This window comes from Fundulus heteroclitus, chromosome 9 (assembly GCF_011125445.2).
Source record: "Fundulus heteroclitus isolate FHET01 chromosome 9, MU-UCD_Fhet_4.1, whole genome shotgun sequence".
In the NCBI taxonomy this organism is placed as follows: domain Eukaryota; kingdom Metazoa; phylum Chordata; class Actinopteri; order Cyprinodontiformes; family Fundulidae; genus Fundulus; species Fundulus heteroclitus.
The window spans coordinates 6,172,504-6,186,187 of NC_046369.1; the positions used below are offsets into that span (position 1 = coordinate 6,172,504).

General features: G+C 38.8%; 1 protein-coding gene across 1 annotated transcript in view; it reads left to right on the forward strand.

Annotated features, from left to right (window-relative positions):
• The first annotated feature begins 1,577 nt into the window (after window positions 1-1,577).
• The window catches only part of ror1 (receptor tyrosine kinase-like orphan receptor 1), a 64,581-nt gene continuing 52,474 nt past the window's right edge, over window positions 1,578-13,684 (forward strand). The window contains exon 1 of the mRNA XM_036140903.1: window positions 1,578-1,675. Within this exon, the coding sequence (XP_035996796.1) occupies window positions 1,582-1,675 (94 nt within the window). The 5' untranslated portion in view covers window positions 1,578-1,581. The remainder of the gene's footprint in view (window positions 1,676-13,684) is intronic.

The window sequence follows — 13,684 nt, forward strand, 5'->3', positions numbered from 1 at the left end:
GTCCTGCATCGAAAGAGCGTACGGTCAGATGAATGTGCGTTTAAAGTCAGTTAGCTAGAGTTTATATGTCCTTATATGCTTACATCTGTTCACAAAATAAAAGCACATTGGTTGACAGTGGTGTGGGTGGGGGCTATAGATATACTCATTTAAAGAGAACCAATGTGACCTAAATATGGAAAACAATAGAATATTTTTTATTGTCTGCTGTGTCTGTGTGTAAAGAAACTTACCTCCACTTAATTATTATTGTCATTTATAAACGCAACATTCAGTACTTCCCTCTGTGCCCCTTCCTTTGCTTTTCCCATCACCAGCCCTGACCGCTGAGCTCTCATGTTGCTGCTGCGCTCGACTTGCTCTGCTTTAGTCAAACCAGTGAACTGCAACGTCTCTTCTCTGCCGTCTTTTGTCAACCGAGGATCTCGAGGCTTCTCAAAGTCTGTCAGCACAAAAAAAAACAATTAGGCCCAAGTACAATTAGGCCCAAGATGTCCTTTGATACCTTGTCCTGTTAAGGAACTAACCATTACTTCGCTTTTGTTTCCGTACAGCCGTACACTGCGTCAAAACATGCAGCATTTTGTAATAATAAGTCAACGGTGCGGAATAGAGAGATCATTGATCCCCAGGTGGTTTAATTGGGTTTGCACACGACTAATAAAACGGCAACTTGATGTCAAGACATTGGACTCCCTTGCTGACAGGTGTAGATGTCTAAAGCAATGCTCATTAACACCCAGAAACGCCACAAAGCTGCTACCACCCTGACACAAAACGTGCGATCCAGCGCATTATCGCCTAATTAGTATGGCTCTGCGTTTCTCCCGAGGGCGCACTGACTGCACGCCACGTTTCATGCCGCGGCCGTCAAAAGAAATTCCTCTTTGTGGGTTATTTCAAATTTTACTGCAGATTTCTCATTTGTGTGATGGAGCTTTCAGTTTTTGAACTAAAAAAAAAAAGCATATATTGTAGACCATTCAAAGCTTTTATTTTTTTTCTGGTTTTCCAATTTTGAGCACACACCTAGAATTTAGGTAATTTCTCTGTGCGACTCTATTTTCATGTATGAAACAATAATTTTTTTGTCATGGTACACTGTTGTATTTTTTTTTCTTTTTTTTTTTTTTTGCATGTGCTTGTTGCTGAAAGCCATTTGCTTATTTCTCACACACGATGATGCATACAAACGTGATGGGATGTCATTTGTGAGCTGGATGTCAGTTTTACGATAGCCTCTGGGAATCATCTGTGGCGAAGTCTGCTCCATGTTTGGCTTTTTAATTTACAGGGAATCACCCATGACCCGCAGCATCTCGCGAACTAAAGCCCATTTTCTGTCTCTTGTAATGAAAAGCATAGCTCGGCTCAGTCGTCAGTTGGTAATAAAGCGGGATTAGGCCCAAATGGCCCGCTGATAGGCTCCCTGTTGTACACTCGATCCTTTGATCTGCATCAGCAAACCTACACCATCACTACATGGATCTATGGAGTATTTTTCACCATATGTTTCTGTGACAATATATATATATATTTTTACAAATGTACTGTTATTACTTTTTCTTTTGGCAATCATTCATGCTGATTTTCTCTTTATTTCCTCTGTCTTCAGGATCCGAGCTTCCAGAAGACCTCAGTGTACTTGCTGTCACCACATGGAACGCCACAGATGGTAAAAAAAAATGTTTTTCAAGTTTTTTTTATATCTGCGTGAAGACATTTGTGAATTACCACATAATGGTAATATATTCTCTGTGAAGCGTTGAGCTCTAATCCCACATGTTGATAAAATGGAATTCACTGAGTGGTTTAGAACCTGCTTATTGGCGGAGCGTGGCCTGCTGCAGAGGATAGTTGATGGAAATAATTGCAGCATGTTTGCCTGAAGCCACAGGTGCAAGCATTGTTCAAATTCTTACAAAAAAAAAAAACAGTTAAGCAAAAGTTATTTTCAAACCGGAAAATGTGGTTATGTTTTTTTTTTTTCGTACAACTTATTTGCAGTCTTTTTTTTTATTTCAGTGTTCTATTAATGCTTTATCTTCTGCTTGAATGAACTCTGTTTTGCAACCTTAACCTTTTTTTAACTTGCATTTGCATCTATGCAATTCTGTCAAACTACCTTCCGCTGCAATTACAGCCACGGAACATTTGGGTCACGTCTCTAACAATTTTATACACCTTTAGACTGAAATTCTTGCTCATTCCTATTTTCATAACAGCTCAAGCCCAGTAACATTAGATGGGAGAGCGTCTGAGAACAGCAATTTTCAGGTTTTCCCACAGATTCAGTTTGATTTAAGTCTGGACTCTCACTGGCCCACTAACCCATAAATAAGCTTTTATCTAGACCAGTAGTGCCTAAAGTTAGTCAGTCCTGAAGGTCCGGGATCCTGCATCTTTTAGACGTTTTCCTGGTTTACTGAACCTGAATCAAATGAAATCATCATTAGCAGGCTTCCACAGAGCTTCAATCTGCTGCCTTATAGCAGGAACGTATCCATTACATGCAATAGACCTTTAGGACTGGAGCTGGACTCTCCTGATCTAAACTATTCCATTGTAGCACTAGCCTCTAATTGATGTGCTTACATATTGTTACATAGTCTCCTATTCCTTGATAACAACTTAACTTCGTCATCGCTGCTGAAGAAAATTGCCCCAAAATCTGCCAACAATGTGTTTCACAGGGGGGGATTTCATGTTCAGGTTGACATTTTGGATGTTGGACAATGGCTTTTATTCTGCTGCTCTTCCATAAAGAGAAAGTTTGTGGCGTGGTTCTCCCTCCTGAGCTGTGGATATCTGCAGCTCCTCCAGAGAGACTATGGCTTTCTGTTATTAATGCTGTCTTTGTCCAGCCTGACAATTTATAAAGTCCCCCATGTCTCGTTAAGTGTTCAGATGTGCCATTTTCTATTCATTTTGTTTAAAATCAAACCATTGTTAATAGTGTTACTAAAGTAGTTTAATGTTGATTTATACAATTAAAATAATGCTATCTATAATGTTATTTATTTTTTTATTAACAGACTTGCAAAATTATAAAATGAACACCCACTAAATTCAGCCATAGTTCCCACGAGCTTGTTGCTCAGACTCTTTACACAATAAGACTAACAAGCCAATACTAGCTGGTTAATTTGTCAGCTATCTGCTCCATTAGAGCCTGTCATTGGCTGCCCCACAGTGGAACCTTAATAAGAGTTATGGTTTCCAAACCATGATGGTCCATCTTTGTTTGCGATAGATAATATATACAAATAGGCAAATGTCAGCAAGTTCTTGAAAGCAAGTGAAAAGTGTAATAGCCTTCATTTAGCCAGCTAACAGGGCCAAGTAGCAACAGTTGTTTGGCCCTTTTAATTAGATCAATTTCTATTCATCTAATTAAAATTACTTTTACTGTAGGAATGATATTATTGAATTTTTTTTTTTAGCATTTTTAATCTGTAACTTTTTAAATCCTCAGTATAACTCAGAACCAGTAACAGCCCTAGTTTACCTCAACATAGATGAATCTAATTCAATTCTAAGAAAGCGAGTGTCAGGTTTTAATCAACCTAGAGATTCACAGGGTGAGACTTTTTTTTTTTACTATATTTTTGCTTTTATTAGATTCTTAGAATCCAAAAAACATTCTGACAAGACTTCATTTTAGACAGCTTTCTGACACCGGTTTGCGTATTGGGCTCTGTTTTATTTTTCATTTTTTTTGTGTCCTGTGTGGCAATGTGGCAATAAGAATTGTTGCCTTAATGCCAAAAAGAGCCCAAAAGATTTTAATTTCACAAGTGGAGCCTTGCCGCTTTTGCCATAGTGCTCCGCTTGATTTATACGTGTAATAATCTTTATTAGAATTTTTGCTGGGACTATTTCATGTGTAAATGGATACAGTTGAAAGAATCAAAGCAATGGGTGCCATGAAGACCGGTAGGACTGACCGAAGGTTTGGCTCCACAAAAACACCTCCGGGATACAAGCGCAATGTGTTTACATTTGCCCTACAGTATCATTTTTCAATGTTTCTGCTCTGGATCTTCTGGAGTGTGACATTTAACTAGACCAATTTATCTGACAAAGAAATTAGCAGATCTACCAAGAAATTAGCTGTTTACAAGAATCATTCTACACAGGACCAGCTCTGACCCATGATAAGCCGATCAGAAAGTAAAAATCCTTTTTTTTTTTTTTTGGCAGCAATGGACAAACCGCGTATAAATGCTAACTAGATGCTGTTATTGAATGAGGCAGACTGCTATTTTGAGTACTTCTGGGGTGTGAAGTGGGAGAAAGTTCAAAAGGTTTAAAAAGGTTCTGGAAAGGAATTTAATTTTTGTGCAGCAGGTTGTCGGCTGTTCATTCAAGCTGTCACTTTGAAACAGAGTTGGACAGCTGCTAATTACAGAAAACCGAGCAGAGTTTCACTGTTTTAACCTGTTAAGAGTCCAATTATCTCTCTAAAAGAACATGCTTGGTTTGGAAATATTGGCAGTCTTAGGTAAGCACAATAAGACTCTACTTAACCACAGGGAATTCACATGGGACCTACTGTTAGTAATGCTAACTATGCTAATCATACTAAATGCTAATTAAAAATGGCAAATAATGTAAACTTTTTAATTATTTTTGTTTTGAATATCAATGAAACCCTGTTTACCTGCAGATATAGGTAACTTATAGTGTGCTACTACTTTGTTATCAATACAAATGATAAAAAAAAACAATCATGTTCAACAGGCTTCTGATAGTTTTTATAAAGTATTTCAATTGTTTAACAATCCAGCACCTAACTGCCAATCAGGGCTTTCTCTTCCTATTATGTTCAAGTCTGTTTTATATAGATCTCGCCAAAATAAAAGGAATGTCTTGCTCTACTTTATACTTTCTGGTGTGCAAAAAAAATATAAAGAAAAAAGTTTAGCAGCAGAAATCTGTCTTGTAAAGAAATGAAGGCTATATGCTGTCATTCTTGTTCAGATCTTTCTGTCCCACAGCCCGGAGGATTTGAGTAAGACAGCTCTGTGGCTGGGCTCCTTTCAGAGCAAACTGTTGTTTTGGCCACAACATCTCAGATAAAATCAATCAACATGCCAAAATTCATGAAGTCATCTGGAAAGTTTACATGTCAAAAAGACTAACTCATCTCAGATCAATAACGTTCCAAGCAAGTCTCCTGCAGCTTGTCATGCTTTTCCAGCACTTTCCATCAGAGGAAGCAGCTGTTGTCCTCCTGTCAGAGCTGCAGAGCTAACGGAGCCAAATCCACCAAGTTTTCTGGATATTTTCACTAAATTCCTGCAGAATGTGATCAGTCCAAATCTGCTCCTCCCCTCGGTTTCTCCGTGAAACACCAGGATCCGCCCAAATTCCCACGATGAAACGCAAACTTTTGAGATCTGGAGTTATGAAACCTTGATGTATGTGACCTGTACTTAGATTTTTTTTCTCTCTCTTTGTCTGGTTTAGTTTAGTTTAAAACTCTTGCAAATCCAACCCTCCCACAACGTCCTTCCCACGGCGCGTTCACAACAAAAGGCATTTTTCAAGCGGACGGGCATGAAGGCAAACAGTAGTTTCTGGACATGATTGAGCAGTTCAGTGGATATAACGATTACGGCGAGCAATCAGGGGATGTTTAGAAAATGATAAATACAATGAAGAGAAGATCCAAACAAATCACAGAGCCTGCTTCGTTTTTCCGCGACATAGAAACATTTGAACCTGTAAAACAGTGCGTCAGCGTTTCGAGCTTACCATCGACATCTGTTTCTGCTCTGATAGAACTGGTGATTGTAGCTTTTGTTTTGTCCCCAGGCTGAAAAATCTGTGATTCCTGCATCAGTAGCAGGAACTTACAATGCCGAAGAGCCTAAAAAGGCAGATAAAATCAGGGGAGACGATGGCTCTTCGCTCATTTTCTTTCTGTTTATGTTTTAGTCTTGCCCTGTTTAATTTTAGATTTCTTTATTTGAGAACTCAATTAACTATGATGTAACTATAATTCTAATAAATTAGAATACCTATAGAAAGTTGATTTATTTTGATAATTTAATTAAAGTGACACTAAAGTTTTTTGTTGAATTGCACAGAATAGTAATATGTATTTATTTTTTTTACCGTTAATTTGTAGGACAGTAAAACATAGTTTCTCTGAAAGTCAAAATGTTACATTGGACCAATAAAAACGTTGTCGTCCAGCAGACAGTCACTGACTCCCTCCACAAGGAGAGTAAGTTAGTTTAATTCATTGTTAAAATAGCTGGCTGTTCTGTTCACAGAGTACTGTATCCACATATATTTATGGAACATTGAGTGGAAGGAAAAAGTGTGATAGGAGATGGTGCACAGGAAAAAAACGATAACTGCAAAGCCTCACCATTCAAAGGTTTGGGCGAGAGTCACAACATGTGGACTGGAGACAACATCAAGGGTTTCTTAGCTGAGTGAGGAGATCAAGGATCTGGGTTGTTGCTCAATGATCCAAGGAATCACCATAACAAAGTTTTTTTTTTACTGTTTTATTTGGAAATTATGATCCCAGAGTCTGGAAGAAGTATGGAAGAAGTCTGGAGAGATGCAGAGTCCAGGTTGTTTGAGGTTTAGTGTGAAGCTTCCACAGTCAGTGATGATTTGGGAGTCATGTCCCCTGCTGGTGTTGGCCTACTGTGTTTTATCAAGTCCATCATGGCAACCACCTAATTGTAGTCATTCATTTAGAGCCAAATTAACCAAAAATACTAACGAGCTGATTTAATGACCGTGGTTTCACTGTGCTTGATTGGCCAGCAAACTGGCCTGACCTGAACCTCATAGGCTACGTTCACACTGCAGCCTGAAGTGACCCAATTCCCATTTTTTTTGCCCATATGCGACCTGTATCTGATCTTTTTATGACAGTCTGAACAACACAGATTGGATTTTTTCAAATGCGACCCAGGTCGCTTGGATATGTGGTCCTGAATCCGATACGTATCTGATCTTTTCAAATGCGACCTGTGTCTGTACGGCCGGGTCGCATTTATCCGACCTGTACGTCAGCGATACTCGACAAACGTCACTATTCTGCGTCCTGCTATGCAGAAGCGGGAAGAAAGACGACACCCATAGCAGACTACAATGAGGAGAGCAGTCAATGGACGGAAAGCTAATAAATTAATGACCGCAAAATGCGCACCAGCATTATAATCCATATTTACTTCCGCAAACACTGAGGACGCTTGCGTCGTGTGACATCATCGCGTCCCCGAGTGCGCATGCGGGACACTTAGGTTGAACGCTTTCAGTTCACACAGGAGATCACATACAAGTCGCATATGTTTGGAAATGTGAACGGATACGCAAAAAAATCCGATTTCATAAAAAAAAAATCGGAATTGGGCATTAAGACCTGCAGTGTGAACGTAGCCATAGAAACACGAGTATTGTCAAGAGAAAGATGAGAAACACCAGGGCCAACAATACAGAATTATTTTTGGTACTATATAATTTGATTTGCTGAAAAACTGAATTTTGGGTTTTCCTCAGCTTTGATCATAAAAATGAAGGAGGAGTGACTCTGTGTAGAATGTATGTTGTACAAGTTTCAGTTTTTGGATTGAAACCTGAACTAATGGAAAATTGTGACGCACATACACGTCAGAGTGCTGATAGTGTTCCGTTAGCTATGCAGGTTTCTGAGCCGTCCCGAAAATATGCGCTTTTCTGTATGTGTGGTATTATCAACAGACCTGCTCGCCTACAGAATGCCGTTTCAGCGGTGAAACGAAGAGGTAGCCGCGGGCGTTTAAAGGTCTGCGTCTCGCGGTTGTGGGGGTGCGCGCTTGTTTATGTTGACGTGCCCGCACGTGAGCGTTTGATTGCACAAAAGTACAGCGAGAGGAAAATGTGGGCCGATGACAGGGCACCATTTTAGCCACCCGCCACATTAAAGGGACAATCCCCAGCAAGGGTTTGGGTTTCAACATGCCCCCTGTGCCAAATACCACAACACTCACCACGAGACAATTTCATACAGAGGCTTAGTTACACAGACACATGTTCCTCCGCTACACCTCTCTCTTGTCTCTTTTTTTCCCCTCTCATTTTGCTTTATTGTCTGCAGTTATAACAGCTAACAAAGTATGTAGACATCCTGCTCCAAAAATCATTTTCTTTTCCATCAACCCGACTAATGAAACACTATTAAAGTGACTCAGTGTTTTGACCTTCCTGGCTTCAGGCAGAACACCTTGTCTCATTTAAAAAGTATGTGTGTGTGTGTGTGTTTTCTGATGCAATACTACGTTGAACGTCGGGTAGGAAGGATTTGTTCCTCTCAATGTTGACTGTACATGTAAGCACAGATTCTCTGCAGACCTCCATGCCTTTTTGTTGATGGTTTGGCACTCACATCTGAGACCCAGGCATACGCATGCAGAGATTAACCGTCATGTACCCCCATTAGGATGAATGCATCACTCGATGCGGCCGACCTTTATCTGTACCCATCACTGTGCAGTTTTAACTCGACACAAGGTGTCTGTGTTGTTTCCAAAATAGACGATAATAGATGACTGCAGTGCAACTGATAATGTGAACACATTCAATTCTGCTTTCAGTTGTTCTCTATGAGCTATCAACATCTGAGCAGATGATAAACTTGACACATCCACCCACAGAAGAAATAATAAATTTACATGTTTGCGTAAATTCATATGTCTTTATGGCAAAAAATCCTGTCTTCATTGAAATCATGGTCATGCTTCTCTCAGACGGCTGCATGGTGGCATAGTTGTTAGCACTACAGCCAGAAGGACCTGGAATTACAATCTGGCGAGGGCCTCTCTGCATGGCGCTTGCGTTTTCACCCTGTGCACGCCTGAGTTTTCTGAGAGTACTCCATCTTCCTCAAACTAAATTGCCCTCAGGTGTAAGTGTGTGGAGGCAGGATATCCACAAAAGGCTAAAAACACAAAAAAGTATTCTGAATTAGGGATGAACCAATCCACATTTTGTCACTTCTGATCTGATCCCGATACTGGAATTTTGGTTACCAGAGCTCTTTTTGCTTTTTGTTATTATCATCATATTGTTTGTAATAGGCTGTAATAAACTCCTTTTTACTGGAAAGTATATGTACAAATGTAAGCACGGATATCCCGATATCTCGAGGAAGAAGGAAAAAAGCCAAGCCCAAATAAACTCCCAAAGTTGCTTATAATAGGCAGACTATGCAACACTGAAACACAGAAACAGCCCTGCTGACAGTCAAAAAGACCACCAACCCACTTCACAGACTGTTTCAGCACAAGAGTGCAGTGTTTGGTGTGTTTACAAGCACAATGATGAGGGATGTCATGGATTATATGATGATGTTTTCATTCTATTGAGAAAGAGCAAATAAATGTACCTGCACAGTCGTTGCAGTCGCTGGTATTAGGTCTGGACATTCAACTGTTTGCTCCTTACCACCGACGAAATGTAGAGAGCACATGTAAGTGTCTTTGATCAGATTTTCCACAATAAAGTCCTCTTGCTTACAAGCTTATATCCAACACTGACATTTCTCTGCATTCCTTCAGGTTTTAGGAAAATGAATTAATTTTTTTTTCCCCTTGATGTGGTCATGATCACCATATCGCGAGTCACTCAGGCAGAAACCAACGCAGCAGTGTTTAGTTGTTACCAAAATATGTCTTAATCATTGTTCGGGCAATGTATTAAAAATGTATAAATTATTTAATAAGGTTCATTTGTAGATCCAAACAATTTATATATTGAGAAATAAATATGTTAATTTTAAAGATTTAGAGATTTATTTATTAATAAACTGACATTTATTACTACATAAACACGCAAAGGTACCGAAAGTAGATTCTGTACAGGTATCCATTCCCAAGTACCGTATCAAATATTCAAATGTGAAAGGTACCCACCCCTATCCTCAACACATGATTGTTTAATTTCTGCTACACCAGGCTGATGCAGAACTTCTTTATTTCACAGAAATTGCTGGTGCTGACTGATGATTATTCCTGCTAATCAGTGTTCAAATAACTGTGCAGTTTCCATGCGGGAACCAAACTGAAATGCAGATTACCCATTTAATCGTCTAGAATGTGCCCGTCTAATTTTATTGTCTTTCAATTTAATTATTACTGAGTAGATGTGTGTTTCTAATTAGTTAAGGAGTTTGTGACTTAAATAGTTTTTGGTTGTATCAGGGCGATTTAGCTTAATGAGCTCTCCAGATAAAATAAACTTATTTTTTACATAGGAGAGATTTGCTGTCTGAAGGTTAGCATTCGAATTATCCCTTTTCGAGTTAACGGTCAATAGTCTACATTGTATGGTGATTTGGTTAATAATTATTAACCGCCAATTACAGTTATAAATAACAATTATTAACAGTTACTTTGACCACACAACTCTGAAATTCCACCATAAGTTAGAACATCAAAATGTCTCTGGTAATTTTGGTTGACATTCATTAATTATTAAGTATATATATTCCAAATGAATGATTATGATGTTTAATTAGAATTTTCATGTTTAAAACCATAATTGCAGTGGAACTGGGGAGAGAAACTGCAGAATGGACGTTTTTTAGGACATTAACCTTAAAATGTAGTTTTTAAAAAATCATTTCTAGTGAGAAACAAATTAGGAAATCCCTCATTTATTCACACTTAAAATGTCTGAAATTGCACATAGGCATATAACATCAGGAACACATGATTAGAAAGTCGTTACTGAGCATTTAAAAGGAAATCTGCCCCATTTAAGGAGTTTCAGCTTTGTGCGCTGTTGACTGTTAAAGCACGAGTGAACATCATGGTAAAAGCTTTTTGAGGGCTTTAGAAACCACATTGTAGCAGTAAATAAGTTTGGTAATAAAAAGATTTCCAAAAAAATTTAATCTGTCATTTAACTGTACTGAAAACAGTCTAGTAGTGGAGGCCTTTCAAAAACGACTAATGCATGTTCACTGAGGGCAACATAAACACTTCTTGCAAACTAGGAGGTTTGAAGGACATCCAATGTGAAAAGTGCTTCTGATGTCCCGTGAAAGTGTAAGGATGGAACCTCTTGCACTTACTGTGTAACAAATCACATGACTGTTACTTACGTATTTCTTCCACTGAGAAGTAAAGATAGTTTGGCTCCACAGGGAGGTCACTTTAAAGTTTAAAGACATGCTTCTGCAGTAAATTCAGTGCCACACGACACTGACTGTGGCTTGATGGGTTGAGTAGTCGTCTGGCAACCAGAAGGTTGTGGGTTCGATTCCAGCTTCCCCTTGCCATATGTCGATGTGCCCTTGGGCAAGGCACTTAACCCCAAGTTGCCTACCGAGCTGCGTCTCGGTGTATAAATGTGTGTGCGTTAGTGAGAGCGACTGGGTGAATGTGGCTATAGTGTACAGCGCTTTGGGTGGTCAGCATGACTGGAAAAGCGCTATATAAGTTCAGTCCATTTACCCTTTACGAGATGTTATTTTATTTAGTGTGAGCAAAAAATAGCTTCAAAAAACAATGACACAGTCATGGCTGCTTATCTCAGATGAGTTTTAGAGGAATTGTAAACGTTAAGATAATCGGAGAGGACAAATCAAATTTAAAAAGCAAACAACGTGCAGATTAGCAAAATGGCAGCATCAACATGCTATGATTTAAAAATGGCCCAAATTAACTGCATAAACTTCTGGACAAAATGTTCTTTCCTTCTGATTTTACAACATCAGATCCAATCTTGTTTCTGTGGGAACACCATCAGAAACTGGGCCTGGAGTTCTGCTTGCTCTGTTGTCACTTTTATGCTTTCTCCATTTCACATGTGAGATTTATTTATCTTCCCTCCTGAAATAGAGGCTTTTTTTTTTGTGAAGTCAAGAAGTAGTTAAAGTATATTTAAGGTGAGGATATGAGCATTTTATTATGCAGAAAATCAATCACAATATCAGAAGTGGTCGTGGAAGGAATACATGTTTTTTCTCCAAACGGCCTTAACATAGACCTTAAATTTACTGGAGGCTTTGGTTTCTACAAGAAAGACACAGAACTGTGTAAATATTGAAGACAATTGTTTACAATATAGTGATGAAGGAGAACAGATACAAAGTAGGTGAAAGGAGGGAAAGCTGAGAGAAGTGAGGCTGCTGTAGGATATAAACATTTAAGCTTTTGCTTTAATAGAACATATGTTTAGCAGACACATTTGCACACTCTTTAATACACACACACTCATATATACACATACGTATATGAGTGTGTGTGCTTGACCCTAATCCATTTATTGAGAGGGGGTGGGTTTATCAGAATCAAGTCAAGTTTATCTGTGTAGCACATTTCAGCACCAAGGCTGTAAAGTTCTTTGCATCATGAAAATATAAAAACATAATTAAGAGATCGAAACGCTCACCGGTAGTGAGACCAGTAACAAACATTAAATTGTATCAAGTGAAGACATCCATACACATCAAATATGTTGGTCAGTGTTCCTGTTATTATGGACAGAAATCAACTCTAAACAGGTGGGTTTTCAGACTTGAGTTAAAGGAACTCAGTGTTTTGGCTGTTTTGAGGAAAATAAATGTTTTTAACCTTTATTTTATACAGGCATTCTCATTGAGATCCAAGATCTCGTTTTGAAAAGAGCCAAGCCCCAAATTAGTAGATCATAACATCCAAATCCTTTGATATTCCAGGTCTTTGAGGGGATTAAAGTAGTTTAAACACTGTATGTCTGATTACACGATTCCATCCATTTTATATTGCAGAATTCACAGAGCTCTGGAAATGGTGTGGTTTGGGTCCAGATTGACTTGCCAATGGGTCCAGACTCTAATCCAGTCAGAAACATTCTGCTGTAGGAGATAAAAGGGAAATACAATACTTGTAAAACATCCAGAACAGGAACTTTAATTTAACAAAGGGGAACCCGGTGATCTTTATTTATTTAAAGGGTACAGAGGGTTCCTTAACCATTACTAGTGATGTAGGAGGAAACGTGTTAGGTTTTTCTTCTCCCCCGTGTGACTTTGCACAAGCCTCTACAGTATATATTACTCGCCAACCTCTCTGTTCACAAACACTCGTGTTCATCCGACGAGTATTTGAGATTCCCCCTCCATCTGCTTCTCCTCCTCTGTTTGTCTTGGCCAGTTTGTGTAACCAGAAGCATTTCTGCATACCTAAGCTGGGGTTTTGGGGTTGAGGGAACTTTCCGGAGTTTTTTTGACATTAAGACCAATGTTTTCCAGCACATTAAACTCTTAGGTGGCCTTCCAGGATACTTTTTTTTTCTTCCTAGCCACATTTAGGAAAGATATAGTGAAGATAATCTTGCAAGGTTTTTTCCCCCTCTGTTTTCTAATGCCATGCCATATATCAGCATTAAACACTGGGTTCTGTTAGATTCAGCACTTAAAAATGGGTTTACAGTTCGTATAGCCGGTTATAAAACATAAGTCGGTGCCCACAGAGCAAATTTGCTTGCCGTTATCATCTCTCCAGCTCAGAGTAGCCATTAAAAGAGCTCTTGAGTTGTCCTTTTTTGTTAGCTATAAAACTAATTGATGTACAGTTTAACAAAGCTATGGTCTTGTGTTTTGTTATGTTTTCCAAATTTAAATGAAGTGTTTAGGAATACAAAACAACTTTTAAAAAAACACTTGTTGATTGTCAAATTATTACAGTTG